We start from the raw sequence: 23,455 nt of genomic DNA, 5'->3' as shown, positions 1-23,455 counted from the left end.
AAACACTCTCTGGAAAAACTTCAGATCAAAATAACAAAAGGCTCCAGATTATAATCAATCAGTCAATAAAACATTATATATATTTGAACGGAGCCTATTCCATTTCCAACCATGTTGTTTAACCATACAACATACAGTAGAAATTAGTAAATTTACTAAATATAGTTAAACATAGGTACTGTAGATAAACATTTAAAAAAAACAGGAGATTACCATAAAATGTACACAGGTAACATTTCTTCACCCATCCTTGTAATTCTCTACTCACCTGTGTCTGTTTAAAACAGTGTGGGCGCTTTCTCTGATTTTTTTTTCTTCTGTTCTATAGTATTAAAAAAACACCTGAGAGTTTTTAAGAGACTTTTCTGAAGAGTTTGAAGGTGTTTGCTCATGTGCACAACATACAGTAGTAGGTGTATCCCACCCAATGTTGCTCTGGAACAGAATTAACCCTTCGTATGGCTGATCTCTCACTTCATTCTTGATACATTGTTTTACCATTTAAAATAAAACAAGGTTGAACAGTTTAAACAGGAGTGTTCTCATTTTTTTTCACTGGTTTAGGTAGAAGAAGTGTGAATCAGAAATGTTAAACAAGGACCTATTGCAGGTGTATGGAAGGTTTTCAGACATCAACAGCAACCGTTCAAATTCCACATTGGGATGAATCGTGGCAGTCTTAGCAGATTTGACCATTTAATTAAGAAGCAAGAAATATCCCAGATTGTGCTTTTTAAACATACTCAATTTGACTTATACCAACCACCAGTTTGTCAAGTCAAGCTAGACAATGGGTGGAGAACTGAAGCTGAATGTGTTTTCTGTTTGTAGGAAAATGCCTGTGCTCGCTGTATGCTGAAAGCCTGCATCTGCTGCTTGTGGTGCCTGAAGAAGTGTCTAACATACCTGAATCAAGTAAGTGTTCGATCAGAATCAGATTGATTGTCATGTGAGATGTTGATTATTCTTACTATTACACATGTTATATCATTGACAACAATCTATTTTACAATGGAGACTCATTCCAAGATGACAGCAATCACACATTGTTATTGATGATACTCCTGTCTCTTGTTCACCACAGAACTCGTACACGGCCACAGCGATCAACAGCACCAGTTTCTGTACGTCGGCGCGCGACGCCTTCGTCATCCTGGTAGAGAATGCCCTCAGAGTGGCCACCATCAACACCGTGGGGGACTTTGTCCTCTTCCTGGGAAAGGTAGCGGCCGCATAGCGACAGCATTTTAGGATTCTTTATTGTCAGTTCATTATTTGTGTTTATTTTACAAGCATTCTAATACTATTCAAACCCTCACGGTCGTACTCTTTTTTTCAATCGCTCACTATCTATCTTTCTCCCTCTCTTTCTTCCTCTTTCCTCTTTCCTCCCTTTCCCACCCCCCGTTTTCTCCATCTTTCGCTTCGTGTGTGTGTCTGTGTGTGTGTCCAGGTACTGATCGTCTCCTGCACTGCGTTCGTGGGTGTATTGTCTCTCAACTACCAGCGGGACTACACGGTGTGGGTGTTGCCCCTGCTCATCGTCTGCCTGTTCTCCTGGCTGGTGGCCCACTGCTTCCTGTCTGTCTTTGAGATCGTGGTGGACGTTCTATTCCTCTGCTTCGCCGTGGACACCAAGCACAACGACGGCAGCCCCGGCCGAGAGTTCTACATGGACAAGGCCCTAATGGTGAGGGGACGGGAGGCTGGGTGGGAGACTATGGCTGCGTCACGATTCTCCACCAGTCATGGTTAAAAGCAATGGATTGGCGTAATCACAGATAATCCATTATATTGACCAGATACTCAAGTGGCCGCTCTAACAATAAAATGAAATGTCTTCAAAAATGGAAAGCAGTCGGGACGTGGCAAGAACAGGTGGGGCCATTGTAGCCAATGAGAGGGCAGATACGTGTGTGAACAACAGGCACAACTCCGATATAAAGTGTTTTTTATCAAAGTTGCCGGGATGTAACATGTCCTACTTATATCAGTACAATAGTAACAACCTAAGCATTACGACACTTCTATTAGATCAAATAAGCCTCACGTAGTAAATAAGCCACACAATTTTTTGTTAACCAAATTCGACGCTCCTACAAAATTCCATACAAAAACTATTTGATTGATTAGCGAAAAAACCCTCAAAAACACCATCTGCTAGAGAAGACCCATTTCGGGCCCAGTTATCCCTCTCACTTTGCCTTTTCCTCTGGTGTAATCGTTGGCTAGAGGGAGTTTCCATGTTAAATTCATGTTGTGCCCACTTTGGGAGAAGGGTGGTGAATTGGGACGTAGCCTTTTACAGTATATGTCTCTGTTCCATTATCCACACTAACATTCCAGTGTATCAGGCCATACATTCTAACTGGTATGCTGGTGTGGATGGAACGTAGCCTTTGGTTTTACAGAGTACCACTTTTACTCTCTTTCTATATGGTGAATAATCTATATGGTGAATAGCCTTGTTATCTCAACACCCAACACACACATTCTAACCTCGCTCTTCTTTCTCTCTCGCTCTCTCTCTCTTTAGGAGTTTGTGGAGAACAGTAAGAAAATGGTGGGAAGGGATCGGCCCGAGGCAGATGGAGACGGTCGTGAGATGAACCCCATGGTGAGTTAACAAAACTTTTCCAACAGAGAATACATTCACTTACCTCCATAATCTAGAGTCATACACCCAAAATGATGATGCTGATGAAGACAATGTAAAGTTTAACACTCCATTTGTTTATTGTTGTAGACTCATGAAGGAGGGACTTTTGCTTGACCGAACCAAACCAGAAGACGGAAACCAAAAGGCACTCCAAACGTTACCATGATATCACTCTAGTCCCAGGGACGACAATATTTTTGATAATATTGACAATATTATTATTATTTTTTTTTTAACACATCCGTCAAGAATATTGTTATTGTCGTTTTGTGCTATTGTACAGGCTGTAGAGTTGATCATTTTTTGTTTAGCTTCTTGTGTGTGGAAGTATTGTGAGAGATAATTCAAATGCATTCAATGTCATCACTGTTATTTTGTAACTACTACTACTGTACACTACAAGTGTTTGTATATCAATGTATTTTTAGATTGTGGTAATGATGATCATGGTTGCTACTTACGCTGCATTGGTACATCTAATACAATTGTGACAGCTAACTACCATAACAGATAATCAACAGGCAATTTTCTGTCTAAAAACTCCACCCAAAACCCAATGTCTTTTGACCCTGTTGAAAGATTTCCTTTATGAATTTTTTTTGGAAAAACTAAGTCATAATTTGTGCAAGGTGGTTTCCCTCACCTCATTAACAGGATCAATGAAAAGCCCGCTCCCAATGGAGCATTTTACTGTTGTAGATCAAATATGAAATAGCCAGTGCTATGTACTATGATAAGGATGTTAATATTCGTTTTTAATATATTTCAAATGCAGGTCCTACAAGAACTGAGGTTGTGTTATGTCAAAAGCAATGCGTTACCAGAACTAAAAATCCCTATATTGTGGCAACATTGAGTCATTACCGCTTATTGAGTTTGTAATACTGTATCCATAGAAAAAGGAATTCTATATGACTGTATCTCTATTCCCGTCATGAGTTTTAACCCAGAATATTTTTGATAACATTTTTATGCAGAATAATAAAACAACAAAAAGAAGCAATGTCCACCTGTGTTTGTGAGAGCTGTGGGCAAGAGAGGATCAGTTCTATCGGGGACATGGATTTGTCTCTGGATGTCATTAAGATATCCACTCAAGAGGGAGAAACATTAAAACAAAATACTGAATAAAAAAAATATATATATATATATATATATATATATATATATATCTCCAACAATAAAAACATATATTTCATGACATTCTTATTGTGATGTGTTAACTAGGAAATAGCCCCATATCAGACCAGGGTTCAAGTATTTGTTTTTCTGTCAAATACATTAGCTACACTTGATTGATCTCACCTGATGTAAAGGAAGAAATGGAATAGTCCCAAAATGCCAACACCACCAATCTGGCACTCCAAACAACAGGCTCAATCGCTCACATTTTGTTGTGTTCCAGCCTGAATTTAAAATTGATTAAATTGAGATGTTTTTGGCACTGGCCTACACACAAAACCCCATAATGTAAAAGTTGAAATTTTAAAAGTTAATAAAAAACGAAAAGCTAAAATGTCTTGAGTCAATAAGTATTCAACTCCTTTGTTATGGTAAGCCTAAGTAAGTTCAGGAGTAAAAATGTGCTTAACAAGTCACATAAAATGTTGCATGGACTCACTCTGCGTGCAATAATAGTGTTTAACATGATTTTTAGAAAAGAAAAGGAATAGAGCTAAGCACAGGCAAAATCCTAGAGGAAAACCTGGTTCAGTCTGCTTTCCAACAGACAATGGGAGACAAATTCACCTTTCAGCAGGACAATAACCTAAAACACGAGGCCAAATATACGCTTGAGTTGCTTACCAAGATGACATTGAATGTTCCTGAGTGGCCTAGTTACAGTTTTGACTTAAATCAGCTTGAAAATCTATGGCAAGACTTGAAAATGGCTGTCTAGCAACAACCAACTTGACAGAGCTTGAAGAATTTTATAAAGAATAATGTGCAAAAATGTACAATCCAGGTGTGCAAAGCTCTTAGAGACTTACCCAGAAAGACTCAGTTGTAATCACTGCCAAAAGTGATTCTAGCATGTATTGACTCCGGGGTGTGAATATTTATGTAAATTAGATATGTCTGTATTTCATTTGCAATACATTTGTGTGTAGATGGGTGAAAAATATATATATTTTGAATTCGGGCTGTAACACAATAAAATGTGGAAAAAGTCAATATGTCAGTAAGAAAAGTCAGTATGAGTACTTTTTGAAGGCACTGTACAAGCAGCTCAAAAGAAAAGTATGTATTTGATCATATTCAGTTACTATCCTAAACCAACAACCAGCTTACAGTGGCTTGCGAAAGTATTCACCCCCCTTGGCATTTTTCCTTTTTTGTTGCCTTACAACCTGGAATTAAAATGTATTTTTTGGGGGGGTTGTATCATTTGATTTATACAACATGCCTACTATTTTGAAGATGCAAAATAAAAAAAATTGTGAAACAATACTTTCCTAGAGCCACCTTTTGCAGCAATTACAGCTGCAAGTCTCTTGGGGTATGTCTCTTTAAGCTTGGCACATCTAGCCACTGCTTAAAGGAATGGCCTAGTCTTAGAATGGCCTAGTCAAAGAGGTCTGGGCTTTGACTAGGCCATTCCAAGAAATGTAAATGTTTCCGCTTAAACCACACGAGTGTTGCTTTAGTAGTATGCTTAGGGTCATTGTCCTGCTGGAAGTTGAACCTTCCCCACAGCATAATGCTGCCACCACCATGCTTCGCTGTGAGGATGGTGTACTCTGGGTGATGAGAGGTGTTGGGTTTGCGCCAGACATAGTGTTTTCCTTGATGGCCAAAAAGCTCAATTTTTGTCTCATCTGACCAGAGTACCTTCTTCCATATGTTTGGGGAGTCTCCCACATGCCTTTTGGTGAACACCAAACGTGTTTGCTTATTTTTTTCTTTAAGCAATGTTTTTTTTCTGGCCACTCTTCCGTAAAGCCCAGCTCTGTGGAGTGTACGGCTTAAAGTGTTTCAATGGACAGATACTCCAATCTCTGCTGTGGAGCTTTGCAGCTCCTTCAGGGTTATCGTTGGTCTCTTTGTTGCCTCTCTGATTAATGCCCTCCTTGCCTGGTCCATGAGTTTTGGTGGGCGGCCCTCTCTTGGCAGGTTTGTTGTGGTGCCATATTCTTTCCATTTTTTAATAATGGATTTAATGGTGCTCTTTGGGATGTTCAAAGTTTCGGATATTTTTTATAACCCAACCCTGATCTGTACTTCTCCACAACTTTGTCCCTGACCTGTTTGGAGAGCGCATTGGTCTTTATGGTGACGCTTGCTTGGTGGTGCCCCTTGCTTAGTGGTGTTGCAGACTCTGGGGCCTTTCAGAACAGGTGTATATATACTGAGATCATTTGACACTTAGATTGTACACAGGTGGACTTTATTTAACTAATTATGTGACTTCTGAAGGTATTTGGTTGCGCCAGATCATATTTAGAGGCTTCATAGCAAAGGGGGTGAATATATATGCACGCACCATTTTTACGTCATTTATTTCTAAAAATTTTTGAAACAAGTTATTTTTTTCATTCCACTTCACCAATTTTGACTATTTTGTGTATGTCCATTACATGAAATTCAAATAAAAATCCATTTAAATTACAGGTTGTAATGCAACAAAATAGGAAAAACGCCAAGGGGGATGAATACTTTTGCAAGGCACTGTATACCTAACAATAAAACAATATATTGAATTAAATTAAATGCTTGTGATTGTGATGTGGTAAATTGGAAATAGCCCCATATCCAGTGGCGACGCGTCATTCAGGGCAGCCCCTTGGGTGCTGCCATAGACTTACATTAGAAGTGCCCATCCAAGAAGGCTCAAGGTCATTTGCCACAGATAAAATGACGTCAAATCACGTTATATCTACCGTAGCTTTGATTGGACTGATCATGTCAACATCATACTTTCAAAATCTTAGCTAGCAAGCTAGACAAGCAGTCATCAACATGCATCAAGTCGGTAGGCAATCTACTGGCAAATCCTTTTCAATCTTTGTCATATGAAGAGAAATTATAGATAAAACGTATCGGTGCTCATCGGCCATTGGACATAAATATTACGCAACAAGTTGGAAATTGCAAATTCAACGATGACTACTAAGGCGCCACTGCCCCGGGTTCGATACTCGGAACTGGGACATCTCAGACTTCAGTGAGTTCAAGACAACTGGGAACTCCGATAATACTAGCTCCAACTGGGAAACTTAGCTGCACTTGATTGAGCTTCACTGGTGCAATGTAACCAATAGAATAGTCCCAAAAGTACAAACCTGGCACCCAATATACAGGCTCAATCAAACGCTCAAAGTATCTGAAATAAAACAAATACTATTTGAACCGAGATCTGTCCTGTATCAGTTTGACTATTTCCTAACTCCATTTCCTCTACTCTGTGGTGGACATCAGGAATAAATCCCAGCTGGCCCTGACCCCCATCCTATACTCTATGCTGCGTCTGACCCACTACCACCTGGGCACCGTGGCCAAAGGCTCCTTCATCATCACCCTGGTGGCGATCCTTCGCTTCATCCTCACCTACATCCACAACCAGCTGAAAGGAAACGTACGTCCTTTATCGTCAGATTTAGTTAGAGAATAAGAGGGTGAGAGAAACAGAGAATATTAGTATCACTTTAAAGCATAGTTTTCCCTCTGTAAAAGAGTTATGGGCAAACTTAACTTTGATTACTTTCTTTAATTTAATTTATTTTAAGTTCATTCCAGCTGATAGTCTTCATTTTCAGTAAAAATAAAAATGTTGTTATGATGAGTTTCTAGGGTATCAAGTGATTAAGAATGTAAGGATGTACTTAGACACTTTTGATGGGGAGTTCATTTCAATATTTAATAGGTAGCATGGTTCGTATAACAACACAGACAGACAGACAGAGCTCTGCCTCTTGCCATTTCCGAACTCCTGAACAAAGAAACCTATCAGTTTATATACACTCTGTTACACGTTTCTTCACCCACATCTGTTAAACATCATTGGGCACTCCCTTTCTTTGATGTTACTACCTGCACCCAAAGTTAGTATATCCTGTCCATCAATCCTTCTAAGATCAACATCAGTACTATCCTTTGACATAAGGAATGCAGACTCGGTGGCACCAAACCACTTACCTCCTAACTCTAAATTAGTTCACACATAACACTATAAAAAACATCATATCACATTTATTATCCATGTTAAGATGTACATACATTTCCATTTCTATTTGATAATAAGATTTTAAAGGACATCTGTGGACATTCTAATCATGTGATGTCAACCTGACTAAATATACTTATTTGTAAATGTAAGTTGTATATGAGCTGTTTTGAAAAACAGTTCCCTCTCCCATCGTTTAATCAGTGTGTGTGATTGACAGGAGAGATAATGAGAGGAGCTGAGTTTTTACCACCAGCATTACCACTGGGGTTGAAGTATGGATAGAGTTTCTCTGTAAAGTTGCAGTTAGTGAAAGAGTAGATATGAGACCTGGCCTCCACATCATAAAAGGAGACCTGACCCTCCTCATAGTCCACAAACACCCCCACCTTCTGGGGCATTTCTCTCAGGGAGAGGAGGACATGGGGGGAGGTACTGGCTTTATACACATTCACATCCCTTAGGTACACAACACAGAGTCCATCTTCTGGGCTAAGTGTAATTTTCCCCTTCCTGTCTATGGACTCTCTGGCCACTCCTAAAGTCCACCTAGTCTTCCCCTTAACCTTCACCTCATAGTAAAATCTCCCTGAGGAGAAGCCATCCTTTCCAAGGACAACGTTATGCAGATCAAACCTTTTTGGATTGACAGGACGATTGTATGGTATGTCTCTATGTCTTACTTGTTTCCGATCTTCAGACAGGATGAGCCAGTGGTTTGCTGTATCAGGGTCCAGAGACACATCCACTGCATACTGCTGGATCCTCTTCAGTTTGACTTCAGGCAGCTTCTCCATCTCTTTATTCAGTGTCTCCTCCAGCTGAGACACAGCTCTCCTCACCGTCCCCACACACAGATCACTGTAAACACTGATCTCAGACCAGTCCTTGGTGGGTGGAGGGGTGCACATTAGGGATGGGAAGCTTTGGAGAAGTTGGAGGTGGTCCTCACTGTGGGAGAGCTGCTTCAGCTCAGTGCTTCTCCTCTTTAGCTCAGTGATTTCCTGCTCCAGTTCTTTAATGAGCCCTTCAGTCCGCCTCTCAACTGCTTCCTGCTTCTCCTCAATCACCTCCATGAGCTCAGTCTGGCTTTTCTCAATAGATCGCACCAGAGCAGTGAAGAACAGTATGCTCTCTGCTATCTCTCTCTCGGCATCTCCCTTGCTGAGATCTACTGAGAGTTTGATCTCTTTAACCTTCTGCAGTCGCTCCTGGATAATCTGCTGCACTTCTGCCTCAGTTTTCCCCAGCTGAGCCTTCCTTTCTCCACACTCTTCCTCTATAGGGACAGTGTCATGAGTCTTGTGGTCTGCCTCAGTGCAGAACTGACATACACAAGTCTGGTCAGTCCTACAGAACAGCTCCAGGATTCTGTCATGCTTCTTACAGATCCTGTCTTCCAGGTTCTCCACAGGGTCGATCAGTTTATGTCTCTTTAAGGGTGAGGCTATCTGATGAGGCTCCAGGTGAGTCTCACAGTAAGAGGCCAGACACACCAGGCAGGACTTCAGGGCCTTGCACTTCTTCCCAGTGCAGACGTCACAGGGCACTTTTCCAGGTTTGGCAGGGGACTCATCTTTACCTCTGTCTCTCATCCTTTTAAAATTCTCTACAACCTCTCTTAATGTTGTGTTGACACGAAGCTCAGGTTGTCTATAGAAGTTCTCCTTACACAGTGGACATTGACACAGGTCCTTGCTATTCCAGTACTTTGTGACACAAGTGATGCAGAAGCTGTGTCCACATGAAGTGGTGACTGGCTCACTGAACACATCTAGACAGATAGAGCACAGGAACTGCTCTTCAGACAGGAGAATGCTGGAGGAAGCCATATCTAGACAGAGAAAGCGGAACTATAAATTATTTACTGGAATGAGTCATCTCTCAAAAGTTTCAGTGCCATTGGCAACATGACATTAAGGGATACTAACCAATCTTGATTAACATTGTTTAACCATACAATATACAGTATAAATTAGTCAATTTACCAAATATAGTGAAACATAGGTACTGTAAATAATGAAAACAGGAGAATACCATAACATTTACACAGTATATTGTATCTTCAGCTGCCCTTGTAAATCTATACTTACCTGTGTGTGAAAGAGTGTGGGCGCTTGCTCTGATTTCTCTCTGGTATGTACTGTAGTTTAAAAACACACAGGAGACTCTGTGTAGATCTTTAAGAGAGATTTCTGAAGAGTTTTAGAGAGTTTACTTCGTGTGTGTGCAACATACAGCATGTCTAGCAACTTAAGTTTCACTTTAGCAAAGTGACATCAACATGCTCCTCCCACACGGTGCTGCTCTGTGCTCTGGAAAAGAATTAACCCTTCACATGGCTGATCTCTATTCATTCTTGATACATTCTTGATATATGATTTATTTGACCATTTAAAAAACACAGCCACACATGTGGTTACAATGCATTTAAAAATCATTGAGGATAACTCAAAAAAAGTTTAGAAACGTATTTCCATTGTGGTTTACAAAATACATAATTCATCAATGAACAACAAATTAAAGATCGACAGCAAATGGAGTTCAGGCAGTTTGGAAAAGATTTGCTTCCCAATCGAAAAAAAAGTATATTTTAATATATTACAAGTATACTTAAGTATTCAAATCATATATATACTTCAAATACGAGATGTACTTTTCTAGTATATCTTAAGTATACTATAAATATACTATCATTACACTTCAACACATTTATTAAAAGTGTACTTTAAATTCATTGTTTTTCAGTCTTTAACCATATGTTCACTATCATTAAACATAAACACTGTACTTCAATTTCAAACGCTGTCACGAACGTTGAGATGGGTCAGACCAAGGTGCAGCGTGAAAAGCGTTTATGTTTATTTAACTAAATAAACATTCAATCACCCCACGATGCACCAAGCCCTGTCTGGACCCTGGTGCGGGAGACCCCGAACCTGGAGAGGGGCTGACGTCTGGGCCTGGATCGGCAATCCCCCCACGATGCACCAAGCCCTGTCTGGACCCTGACAAGATCCCACAATACACAGTAGGCAAAGGGCTACTTAAGTATGATCCCCAATCAGAGACAACGAGCGACAGCTGTCTCTGATTGGGAATCACACCCGGCCAAACCTAGAAACACAACCTAGCACTGCAACATAGAAATAGACTAACTAGAACATAAACATAGAATATATAACATAGAAATTCACGCCCTGACCAAACCAACTAAAGACAACAGGCCTCTCAAGGCCAGGGCGTGACAAATGCTTTAATTGTAATTTAGTATATTCATTCAAAATACACTAATTTGAAGCTTTGCATTTTTTAAATGAAACTCTGCTTGTGAGTGATCAAGTACACTATTAATATTCATATACTTATGCGACAACTATATTTTAGTTATTAATTTCTCAGTCTTCCACTTTGACATTGCAGAGCATTTTGTGTAGATTGTTGACAAAAAATTACAATTAAATACATTTTAATCCCACTTTGTAACAATAAAATGTGAAGAAACCCAAGGGGTATGAATACTTTTGCAAGGCACTGCAGTTTCAGTGCCAATATTGAGTTTTGAAGTACTTTCTGAATTCCTGTTCAGAAGAGTGCAGAGAAAGTTGACAATGATTGTTTATTCCACATAAGGAAACATGCACAGCTGAGGAACATACTTCCTATTAAAATAGATATTCTGATGATTGGGATTTCTAGAATAAAGAATATAATTAGACCATACAGATTGCCAGTTAATTTTAGTGACTGAAGGTGAGACCTCTCTCTTCCATTGGAGGCTGCTGAGGGGAGGACAGCTCATAATAATGGCTGTAACGGAGCGAATGGAATGGCATCAAACACATGGAAACCATGTTGGATGTATTTGAAACCATTCCACATATTCCGCTCCAGCCATTACCACGAGCCAGTCCTCCCCAATTAAGGTGCCACCAACCTCCTGTGCTCTCTTCCATAGTTGGTCAATTGGCAGGGGCTTCTGGGATGCTTTTAAGAAATGCAAGTATAGATCAGAAACCAGTCCCCTGGGTTTAGACCGGTTCTCTCAAATTTAGCGGAGGGTGTCAATTGGTAGTGTTTCGCATCAAGGGACACCCTAATCTTACATGTCAGAGCAAAGTTTTAAATAAAAGAAGAAGGATTTGCCTGGTAAATTTAAATATTGTTTGTAAATCCTGGAATGCAAAGAGCCCTCCCTCATTGAGGAGCCCGCCCTCATTAAAATGCATTCCATGTCATCACTGTTATTTTTAACCACTACTACTGTACACTAGAAGTGTTTGTATATCAATGTACTTTTAGATTGTGGTAATGATGATCATGGTCGCTACTTGCGCTGCATTGGTACATCTAATACAATTTTGACAAATACAGCTGACTAGCATAACAGACATTGTCTTGCATGGACATTTTTGGAAATGTGATTTTTTTAAATTCTAAATTTGTACAAGGTGTTCTCCCTCACCTGTTAACAAGATCATGTTACTACTGTGGATCAAATATGAGGGAGACATTTACTCTGATGAGGATGTTTTATATTAGTTTAATATATTAAATGCAGGTCGTACAAGTGCTGAGGTTGTCTTATGTCAGAGGCAATGCATGACCAGAACTGGAAATCCCTAAATTGTGGAAACACTGAGTCATTACTGCTTATTGAGTTTGTAATATTGTATCCATGAAAAAAGGGATTCTATATGACTGTATCTCTATTCCCTTCATGAGTTTGAACCAATAATATTTTTGATAACATTTTTATACAGAGTAATAAAAGAAAGGAAAACAAGCTTTGGGGCAAGACAGGATACGTTCTAAGGGGGACATGTTTTTTTTCAGGTTGTCCTAAAAACAGTGTATATCCCCAACAATAAAACAGTACATTTAATGAATACAGTGAAATGCTTGTGATTATGATGTGTTAATTAGGAAATAGCCCCGTATCAGCCCAGGGTTCAAAGTATTAGTTTTTCTGTTGAATACGTTAGGTGCACTTGATTGTTCTCTCCTGATGCAACGGAAGCAATTAAATAGTCCCAAAAGTACAGACCCTGCCCATCTGGCACTCCATACCTGCTCAATCAAACGCTCAAAGTATTTCAAAGAAAACAAATATCTTGTGAACCCAGGTCTGTCCTGTATGAGTTTGCATATTTCTAACTCTGCTTTTCCTGTACCTTGTGGTGGACATTAGGAATAAATCCCAGCTGCCGCTGACCCACATCCTGTCATCTATGCTGCCTCTGACCCACTACCACCTGGGCACTGTGGCCAAAGGCTCCTTCATCATCACCCTGGTGGAGATCCCTCGCCTCATCCTCACCTACATCTAAAACCAAAAATATGTGTTTTATCATAATCACTACCCAAGAAAGCAAAGGTAACTGAACTAAATGACTATCGCCCTGTAGCACTCACCTCTGTCATCATGAAGTGCTTTGAGAGACTAGTCAAGGATCACATCACCTCTACCTTACCTGTCACCAAAGACCCACTTCAATTTGCTTACCGCCCCAATAGATCCACAGACGATGCAATTGCCATCACACTGCACACTGCCCTATCCCATCTGGACAAGAGGAATACCTATGTAAGAATGCTTTTCATTGACTATAGCTCAGCATTCAACACCATAGTACCCTCCAAGCTCATCATTAAGCTTGAGGGCCTGGGTCTGAACCCCGCCCTGTGCAACTGGGTCCTGGACTTCCTGACGGGCCGCCCCCAGGTGGTGAAGGTAGGAAACAACATCTCCACTTCGCTGATCCTCAACACTGGGGCCCCACAAGGGTGCATGCTCAGCCCCCTCCTGTACTCCCTGTTCACCCATGACTGTGTGGCCAAGCACTCCTCCAACTCAATCATCAAGTTTGCAGATGACACAACAGTAGTAGGCTTGATTACCAACAATGACGAGACCGCCTATAGGGAGGAGGTGAGGGCTCTGGGAGTGTGGTGCCAGGAAAATAACCTCTCACTCAACATCAACAAAACAAAGGAGATGATCGTGGACTTCAGGAAACAGCAGAGGGTGCACCCCCCTATCCACATCGACAGAACCGCAGTGGAGAAGTTGGAAAGCTTCAAGTTCCTTGGTGTACACATCACCGACAACTGAAATGGTCCACCCACGCAGACAGTGTGGTGAAGAAGGCGCAACAGAGCCTCTTCAACCTCAGGAGGCTGAAGAAATTTGGCTTACCACCTAAAACCCTCACAAACCTTTACAGATGCACAATTGAGAGCATCCTGTCGGGCTGTATCACCGCATGGTATGGCAACTGCACTGCCCACAACCGCAGGGCTCTCCAGAGGGTGGTGCGGTCTGCTGAACGCATTACCGGGGGCAAACTACCCGCCCTCCAAGACACATACAGCACCCGATGTCACAGGAAGGCCAAAAAGATCATCAAGGACATCAACCACCCGAGCCACTGCCTGTTCACCCCGTTATCATCCAGAAGGCAAGGTCAGTACAGGTGCATCAAAGCTGGGACTGAGAGAATGAAAAACAGCTTCTATCTCAAGGCCATCAGACTGTTAAATAGCCATCACTAGCACATTAGAGGCTGCTGCTGCCTATTGAAATCACTGGCCACTTTAAGAAATGGAACACTAGTCACTTTAATAATGTTTACATATCTTGCACTACTCATCTCATATGTATATACTGCATTCTATTCTATAGTATTCTTCTGTATCTTAGTCCATGCCGCTCTGTCATTGCTTGTCCATATATGTATATATTCTTAAATCCCATTCCTTACTTTTTTTGTGTGTATTGGGTATATGTTGTGAAATTCTTAGATATTACTGCATTGTCGGAGCTAGAAGCACAAGCATTTCGCTACACCCGCTATAACATCTGCTAAACATGTGTATGTGACAAATAAAATGTGATTTGATTTGAAACCAACCACCAGCTCAATGGCACATTACTTCCCTTATCATATTTACTGTCTTAGATACACAGACAGCTCAATGGAAAAGTATGTCCTTAATCGAAGTACAGAACTGTAGAACCAGCTCAAAGGCTGAGTATGTATTTTACAACATTCACTTATACAGTTTCAAAAACAAAATTAAAAGGGACAATCTGTGATTGCTACATCAATATTTTGATGGATAAATGAATGATAGATACCCATTGATTCTTGAACAATATAACTTATAAATGCTTCATGACCATAGTTCAACTGTCACACCCCATGAGAACCCAAAATATACACTTGTTTGTCTCCAATGTTTGTAAACATTGTAAATGTAAAGAAAAACTGTATAGCCTCAAACCATGGTTAAAACAATGGTTTTGATATACTGGATGGTCAGTCCTTGCATCCATAGCTCCGTCTATTATTCTAAGAGTGGTTACATTTCTCCAGGCCCATCCCTCAGCTTTTTACCAAAACAGAAGCTGGGAGGCCACTTTGTTATTGTTTCAACTGTGGATTTGCTCTTTAAAGTCATATTCATCTACATCCACAACCAGTTCAAAGGCTGAGTTTGGCCTTTATCATCAGATTTACTTAGAGAGGGAATAAGAGAGAAACAGAGAAAAGGAATATCACTTTAAAGGATAGTTATCCGTCTGTAAAATAATTATGGGTAAATAATCAAAGCAACACAACTTTTATTACTTATTTTATTTACGTTAATTCCACTTGAGTCTTCATTTTCAGTAAATACAAGCATTTATTATCCATGTTAAGATGTACAGAACACTTTACATTTTCATTTGTTGATACAATTTCAGAGGACATCCGTGGACATTCGAATCATGTGACATGTCAACCTGACTAAATACACTAATTTGTAAACATATTGATACATGTAATGATTTGTAAATGTGCATTTTAAAATATCTGTTAGGACAAACAGTTCTCTCTCCATCATTTAATCAGCCTGTGTGAGTGACAGGAGAGATGATGAGAGGGGCTGAGTTTTAACCATCATCATTACCAGAGGGGATGAAGTATGGAAAGAGCTTCTCTGTAAAGGTGCAGATATGAAAGAGTAGATATGAGACCTGGCCTCCACATCATAAAAGGAGACCTGACCCTCCTCATAATCAACAAACCCCAACATTTTGGGGCTTCTCTCTCAGGGAGAGGAGGATGTAGTGGGAGGTACAGGCTTGGTACTCATTCTCATCCTTTAGCATCACAGTCCAGAGTCCATCCTCAGGTGTCAGTGTGATATTTCTCCTTCCTGTCAGTGGACTCTCTTGCCACTCCTAAAACCCATAAAGTCTTCCCCTTAACAATCACCTCATATTAAAATCTCCCTGAGGAGAAGCCATTCTTTCCAAGAACAATGGCAAAACGATCAAACCTTTTTGGATTGTCAGAAAGTTTCTGTGGTGTGTCTCCATATCTTACTTGTTTCCCATCTTCAGACAGGATGAGCCAGGGATGTGCTGTATCAGGGTCCAGAGTCACATCCACTGCATACTGCTGAATCCTATTCAGTTTGACGTCAGGCAGCTTCTCCATCTCTTTATTCAGTGTCTCCTCCAGCTGAGACACAGCTCTCCTCACAGTCCCCACACACAGATCACTGTGAACACTGACATCAGACCAGTCCTTGGTGGGTGGAGGGGTGCACACTAGGGATAGAAAGCTCTGGAGAAGTTGGAGGTTGTCCTCAGTCTGTGAGAGCTGCTTCAGCTCAGTGCTTCTCCTCTTTAGCTCAGTGATTTCCTGCTCCAGCTCTTTAATGAGCCCTTCAGCCCGCCTCTCAACTGCTTCCTGCTTCTCCTCAATCACCTCAATTAGCTCAGCCTGGCTTTTCTCAATGGAGAGCATCAGAGCAGTGAAAACCTGCACGCTGTCTGCTATCTCTCTCTCTGCATCTCTCTTGCTGAGATCTACTGAGAGTTTGATCTCTAACCTTCTGCAGTCGCTCCTGGATAATCTGCTGCACTTCTGCCTCAGTTTTCCCCAGCTGAGCCTTCCTCTCTCCACACTCTTCCTCTATATGGACAGTGTCATGAGTCTTGTGGTCTGCCTCAATGCAGAACTGACACACACATGTCTGGTCAGTCCTACAGAACATCTCCAGGATTCTGTCATGCTTGTTACAGATCCTGTCTTCCAGGTTCTCCACAGGGTCGATCAGCTTGTGTCTCTTGAAGGCTGGGGCTATCTGATGTGGCTCCAGGTGAGTCTCACAGTAAGAGGCCAGACACACCAGGCAGGACTTCAGGGCCTTGAGCTTCGTCCCAGTGCAGAAGTCACAGGCCACTTTTCCGAGTTTGGGAGCGGACTCATCGTCACTTCTGTCTCTCATTTTTTTTAAATTCTCTACAACCTCTCTTAACGTTGTGTTGACACAAAGCTCAGGTCGTCTGTAGAATTTCTCCTTACACAGTGGACACTGCCACAGGTCATTGCTATCCCAGTACTTTGTGACACAGGCCATGCAGAAGCTGTGTCCACATGAAGTGGTGACTGGCTCAGTAAACACATCCAGACAGATAGAGCACAGGAACTGCTCTTCAGACTGGAGAATGCTGGAGGAAGCCATATCTAGAGCGAGATGGTGGAACTAGAGATTATTTCCTTGAATGAGTCATGTCTCGATAATTTTTGTGCTATCGCAACATAACATTAAAGGTTTAACCATACAACGAACATACAGTTTAGAATAGTCAATTTACCAAATATAGTTAAACATAGGTACTGTAAAAGAAAACAGGAGAATAGACGAATTTGCATAGTAGAATGTAATTTCATCTGCCCTTGTAAATCTCTACTCACCTGTAGAGAGTTTGATTTCTCTGATCTTTCTGACCAAAAAAAGCCCTGGAGCGTCAGTTTGAGAGAGTTTGCTTGTGTGTGCAACATGCAATATGTCTAGCAACTTTAGTTTCACATTAGCAAAGTGACATCAACATGCTCCTCCCCACCCAGTGCTGCTCTGTGCTCTGGAAAATAATTAACCCTTCACATGGCTGATCTCTATTCATTCTTGATACATTCTTGATATTATATATTATTTATTTGACAATTTAAAAAACACAACCACACATGTGGATACAATGCATTTAAAAATCATTGAGGATAACACAAAAAAAAGTTTAGAAACGTATTTCCATTGTGGTCCTCTTGTTTACAAAATACATAATTCATTAATGAACAACAAATTAAAGATCGACAGCAAATGGAGTTCAGGCAGTTTGGAAAAGATTTGCTTCCCAATCTAAAGAAAAGTATATTTTAATAAAGTAAAGTATACTTAAGTTTACAAAAAATTCAAATCATATATATGTACAGTTGAAGTCGGAAGTTTACATACACTTAGGTTGGAGTCATTAAAACTCGTTTTTCAACCACTCCACAAATTTCTTGTTAACAAACTATAGTTTTGGCAAGTCGGTTAGGACATCTACTTTGTGCATGACACAAGTAATTTTTTCCAACAATTGTTTACAGACAGATTTATTTCACGTATAATTCACTGTATCACAATTCCAGTGGGTCAGAATTTACATACACTAAGTTGACTGTGCCTTTGAACAGCTTGGAAAATTCCAGAAAATGATGTCATGGCTTTAGAAGCTTCTGATAGGCTAATTGACATCATTTGAGTCAATTGGAGGTGTACCTGTGGATGTATTTCAAGGCCTACCTTCAAACTCAGTGCTTCTTTGCTTGACATCATGGGAAAATAAAAAGAAATCAGCCAAGACCTCAGAAAACAAATGGTAGACCTCCACAAGTCTGGTTCATCCTTGGGAGCAATTTCCAAACGCCTGAAGGTACCACGTTCATCTGTACAAACAATAGTATGCAAGTATAAACTCCATGGGACCACGCAGCCGTCATACCGCTCAGGGATGATACCGCTCAGTCTCCTAGAGATGAAGGTACTTTGGTGCGAAAAGTGCAAATCAATCCCAAAACAACAGCAAATGACCTTGAGGTACAAAAGTATCTATATCCACAGTAAAACGAGTCCAATATCGACAACCTGAAAGGCCGCTCAGCAAGGAAGAAGCCACTGCTCCAAAACCGCCATAAAAAAGCCAGACTACGGTTTGCAACTGCACATGGGGACAAAGATTGTACTTTTTGGAGAAATGTCCTCTGGTCTGATGAAATAAAAATATAACTTTTTGGCCATAATGACCATTGTTAAGTTTGGAGGAAAAAGGGGGACGCTTGCAAGCGGTGAACACCATCCCAACCGTGAAGCACGGTGTGGGGGTGCTTTGCTGCAGGAGGGACTGGTGCACTTCACACAATAGATGGCATCATGAGGAAGAAAAATTACGTGGATATATTGAAGCAAGATCTCAAGACACCAGTCAGGAAGTTAAAGCTTGGTCGCAAATGGGTCTTCCAATGGAAAATGGCTTAAGGACAACAAAGTCAAGGTTTTGAAGTGGCCATCACAAAGCCCTGACCTCAATCCTATAGAACATTTGTGGGCAGAACTGAAAAAGCGTGTGCGAGCACAGAGGTCTACAAACCTGACTCATATACACCAGCTCTGTCAGGAGAAATGGGCAAAAATTCACCCAACTTATTGTGGGAATTATGTGGAAGGCTACCTGAAACGTTTGACCCAAGTTAAACAATTTAAAGGCAATGCTACCAAATACTAATTGACTGTATGTAAACTTCTGACCCACTGGGAATGTGATGAAATAAATCATTCTCTCTACTATTATTCTGACATTTCACATTCTTAAAATAAAGTGGTGATCCTCACTGAACAAAGACAGGGAATTTTTACTAGGATTAAATGTAAGGAATTGTGAAAAACTGAGTTTAAATGTATTTGGCTAAGGTGAATGTAATCTTCCGACTTCAACTGTATATAGCTATATATACAATGAGGGAAAAAAGTATTTGATCCCCTGCTGATTTTGTACATTTGCCTCCCTCACTGTATACATATTTTTTAAAATTATTATTATTGTTTATCTTTTTGGGGGGTAGATCAGCTTTAATATTGCAGATAGATTGTAACTTCCATCAATGTAATTGTCTGCATCACTTCCAATGTTATTGTTATGTCACAAATATATATATATATATATATATATATATATATATATACACACACACGGTGGGGAAAAAAGTATTTAGTCAGCCACCAATTGTGCAAGTTCTCCCACTTAAAAAGATGAGAGAGGCCTGTAATTTTCATCATAGGTACACGTCAACTATGACAGACAAAATGAGAAAAAAAATCCAGAAAATCACATTGTAGGATTTTTTATGAATTTATTTGCAAATTATGGTGGAAAATAAGTATTTGGTCAATAACAAAAGTTTCTCAATACTTTGTTATATACCCTTTGTTGGCAATGACACAGGTCAAACGTTTTCTGTAAGTCTTCACAAGGTTTTCACACACTGTTGCTGGTATTTTGGCCCATTCCTCCATGCAGATCTCCTCTAGAGCTGTGATGTTTTGGGGCTGTCGCTGGGCAACACGGACTTTCAACTCCCTCCAAATATTTTCTATGGGGTTGAGATCTGGAGACTGGCTAGGCCACTCCAGGACCTTGAAATGCTTATTACGAAGCCACTCCTTCGTTGCCCGGGCGGTGTGTTTGGGATCATTGTCATGCTGAAAGACCCAGCCACGTTTCATCTTCAATGATCTTGCTGATGGAAGGAGGTTTTCACTCAAAATCTCACGATACATGGCCCCATTCATTCTTTCCTTTACACGGATCAGTCGTCCTGGTCCCTTTGCAGAAAAACAGCCCCAAAGCATGATGTTTCCACCCTCATGCTTCACAGTAGGTATGGTGTTCTTTGGATGCAACTCAGCATTCTTTGTCCTCCAAACACGACGAGTTGAGTTTTTACCAAAAAGTTCTATTTTGGTTTCATCTGACCATATGACATTCTCCCAATCCTCTTCTGGATCATCCAAATGCACTCTAGCAAACTTCAGACAGGCCTGGACATGTACTGGCTTAAGCAGGGGGACACGTCTGGCACTGCAGGATTTGAGTCCCTGGCGGCGTAGTGTGTTACTGATGGTAGGCTTTGTTACTTTGGTCCCAGCTCTCTGCAGGTCATTCACTAGGTCCCCCCGTGTGGTTCTTGGATTTTTGCTCACCGTTCTTGTGATCATTTTGACCCCACGGGGTGAGATCTTGCGTGGAGCCCCAGATCGAGGGAGATTATCAGTGGTCTTGTATGTCTTCCATTTCCTAATAATTGCTCCCACAGTTGATTTCTTCAAACCAAGCTGCTTACCTATTGCAGATTCAGTCTTCCCAGCCTGGTGCAGGTCTACAATTTTGTTTCTGGTGTCCTTTGACAGCTCTTTGGTCTTGGCCATAGTGGAGTTTGGAGTGTGACTGTTTGAGGTTGTGGACAGGTGTCTTTTATACTGATAACAAGTTCAAACAGGTGCCATTAATACAGGTAACGAGTGGAGGACAGAGGAGCCTCTTAAAGAAGAAGTTACAGGTCTGTGAGAGCCAGAAATCTTGCTTGTTTGTAGGTGACCAAATACTTATTTTCCACCATATTTTGCAAATAAATTCATAAAAAATCCTACAATGTGATTTTCTGGATTTTTCTTTCTCAATTTGTCTGTCATAGTTGACATGTACCTATGATGAAAATTACAGGCCTCTCTCATCTTTTTAAGTGGGAGAACTTGCACAATTGGTGGCTGACTAAATACTTTTTCCCCCACTGTATATATATATATATACATACATACATACATACATACATACATACATACATACATACATACATACATACATACATACAAATACATACAGTGAGGGAAAAAAGTATTTGATCCCCTGCTGATTTTGTACGTTTGACCACTGACAAAGAAATGATCGGTCTATAATTTCAATGGTAGGTTTATTTGAACAGTGAGAGACAGAATAACAACAACAAAAATCCAGAAAAACGCATGTCAAAAATATTATTTAATTGATTTGCATTTTAATTAGGGAAATAAGTATTTGACCCCTCTGCAAAACATGACTTAGTACTTGGTGACAAAACCCTTGTTGGCAATCACAGAGGTCAGACGTTTCTTGTAGTTGGCCACCAGGTTTGCACACATCTCAGGAGGGATTTTGTCCCAGTCCTCTTTGCAGATCTTCTCCAAGTCATTAAGGTTTTGAGGCTGACGTTTGGCAACTCGAACCTTCAGCTCCCTCCACAGATTTTCTATGGGATTAAGGTCTGGAGACTGGCTAGGCCACTCCAGGACCTTAATGTGCCTCTTCTTGAGCCACTCCTTTGTTGCCTTGGCCGTGTGTTTTGGGTCATTGTCATGCTGGAATACCCATCCACGACCCATTTTCAATGCCCTGGCTGAGGGAAGGAGGTTCTCACCCAAGATTTGACGGTACATGGTGCCGTCCATCGTCCCTTTGATGCGGTGAAGTTGTCCTGTCCCCTTAGCAGAAATACACCCCCAAAGCATAATGTTTCCACCTCCATGTTTGACGGTGGGGATGTTGTTCTTGGGGTCATAGGCAGCATTCCTCCTCCTCCAAACACAGCGAGTTGAGTTGATGCCAAAGAGCTCCATTTTGGTCTCATCTGACCACAACACTTTCACCCAGTTCTCCGCAAAATTCAGACGGGCCTTGATATGTGCTTTCTTGAGCAGGGGGACCTTGCGGGCGCTACAGGGTTTCAGTCCTTCACGGCGTAGTGTGTTACCAATTGTTTTCTTGGTGACTATGGTCCCAGCTGCCTTGAGATCATTGAAAAGATCCTCCCGTGTAGTTCTGGGTTGATTCCTCACCGTTCTCATGATCATTGCAACTCCACGAGGTGAGATATTGCATGGAGCCCCAGGCCGAGGAAGATTGACAGTTATTTTGTGTTTCTTCCATTTGCGAATAATCGCACCAACTGTTGTCACCTTCTCACCAAGCTGCTTGGCGATGGTCTTGTAGCCCATTCCAGCCTTGTGTAGGTCTACAATCTTGTCCCTGACATTCTTGGAGAGCTCTTTGGTCTTGGCCATGGTGGAGAGTTTGGAATCTGATTCATTGATTGCTTCTGTGGACAGGTGTCTTTTATACAGGTAACAAACTGAGATTAGGAGCACTCCCTTTAAGAGTGTGCTCCTAATCTCAGCTCGTTACCTGTATAAAAGACACCTGGGAGCCCGAAATCTTTCTGATTGAGAGGGGGTCAAATACTTATTTCCCTCATTAATATGCAAATCAATTTATAACATTTTTGACATGCATTTTTCTGGATTTTTTTGTTGTTATTCTGTCTCTCACTGTTCAAATAAACCTACCATTAAAATTATAGACTGATCATTTCTTTGTCAGTGGGCAAACGTACAAAATCAGCAGGGGATCAAATACTTTTTTCCCTCACTGTATGCATACATATATACAGTGTGGAGAACAAGTATTTGATACACTGCCAATTTTGCAGGTTTTCCTACTTACAAAGCATGTAGAGGTCTGTAATTTTGATCATAGGTACACTTCAACTGTGAGAGACTGAATCTAAAACAAAAATCCAGAAAATCAAATTGTATGATTTTTAATTAATTAATTTGCACTTTATTGCATGACATAAGTATTTGATACATCAGAAAAGCAGAATTTAATATTTGGTACAGAAACCTTTGTTTGCAATTACAGAGATCATACGTTTCCTGTAGGT

At 40.7% G+C, this 23,455-nt stretch overlaps 4 protein-coding genes across 4 annotated transcripts; 1 reads left to right on the top strand and 3 right to left on the bottom strand.

Annotated features, from left to right (window-relative positions):
* The first annotated feature begins 586 nt into the window (after positions 1 to 586).
* Positions 587 to 2,773, top strand: LOC121559789 (choline transporter-like protein 1). Its single transcript, XM_041872877.2, has 6 exons — positions 587 to 610; positions 832 to 915; positions 1,085 to 1,222; positions 1,454 to 1,690; positions 2,537 to 2,617; positions 2,747 to 2,773. The coding sequence occupies exons 1-6, from the start codon at positions 587 to 589 to the stop codon at positions 2,771 to 2,773; spliced, it is 591 nt and encodes a 196-aa protein (XP_041728811.2).
* Positions 2,774 to 7,516: 4,743 nt separating this feature from the next.
* Positions 7,517 to 10,067, bottom strand: LOC121559784 (E3 ubiquitin-protein ligase TRIM39-like). Its single transcript, XM_045214137.1, has 2 exons — positions 9,917 to 10,067; positions 7,517 to 9,657 (listed from the first exon to the last, which is right to left on the bottom strand). Exon 2 carries the CDS (start codon positions 9,653 to 9,655, stop codon positions 8,024 to 8,026), a length of 1,632 nt encoding a protein of 543 aa, XP_045070072.1. The 5' UTR covers positions 9,656 to 9,657; positions 9,917 to 10,067; the 3' UTR covers positions 7,517 to 8,023.
* Positions 10,068 to 16,093: 6,026 nt separating this feature from the next.
* On the bottom strand, positions 16,094 to 16,606 carry LOC123484117 (zinc finger protein RFP-like; the record flags this gene model as incomplete). The annotated part of the gene is made up of 1 exon (XM_045214129.1): positions 16,094 to 16,606. A coding segment is annotated over one exon (513 nt), but the record flags the coding sequence as incomplete, so codon positions are not given.
* On the bottom strand, positions 16,598 to 17,663 carry LOC121559785 (E3 ubiquitin/ISG15 ligase TRIM25-like). The gene is made up of 2 exons (XM_041872874.2): positions 17,579 to 17,663; positions 16,598 to 17,347 (listed from the first exon to the last, which is right to left on the bottom strand). The coding sequence occupies exon 2, from the start codon at positions 17,343 to 17,345 to the stop codon at positions 16,611 to 16,613; it is 735 nt and encodes a 244-aa protein (XP_041728808.2). The 5' UTR covers positions 17,346 to 17,347; positions 17,579 to 17,663; the 3' UTR covers positions 16,598 to 16,610.
* Positions 17,664 to 23,455: the final 5,792 nt, after the last annotated feature.

The sequence above is a fragment of the Coregonus clupeaformis genome, unplaced genomic scaffold (assembly GCF_020615455.1).
Source record: "Coregonus clupeaformis isolate EN_2021a unplaced genomic scaffold, ASM2061545v1 scaf0201, whole genome shotgun sequence".
In the NCBI taxonomy this organism is placed as follows: domain Eukaryota; kingdom Metazoa; phylum Chordata; class Actinopteri; order Salmoniformes; family Salmonidae; genus Coregonus; species Coregonus clupeaformis.
This window is presented reverse-complemented; position numbering and strand designations above follow the sequence as displayed.

What these genes read in the sequence shown, in the direction of transcription:
- LOC121559785 (XM_041872874.2), bottom strand. Translation starts at nt 17,345, where the DNA reads ATGGCTTCCTCCAGCATTCTCCAGTCTGAAGAGCAGTTCCTGTGCTCT.
- LOC121559784 (XM_045214137.1), bottom strand. Translation starts at nt 9,655, where the DNA reads ATGGCTTCCTCCAGCATTCTCCTGTCTGAAGAGCAGTTCCTGTGCTCT.
- LOC121559789 (XM_041872877.2), top strand. Translation starts at nt 587, where the DNA reads ATGTTAAACAAGGACCTATTGCAG. An exon ending in GTCTAACATACCTGAATCAA is followed by an intron (nt 916 to 1,084) that starts GTAAGTGTTCGA and finishes TGTTCACCACAG; the next exon opens with AACTCGTACACGGCCACAGC. An exon ending in TTGTCCTCTTCCTGGGAAAG is followed by an intron (nt 1,223 to 1,453) that starts GTAGCGGCCGCA and finishes GTGTGTGTCCAG; the next exon opens with GTACTGATCGTCTCCTGCAC.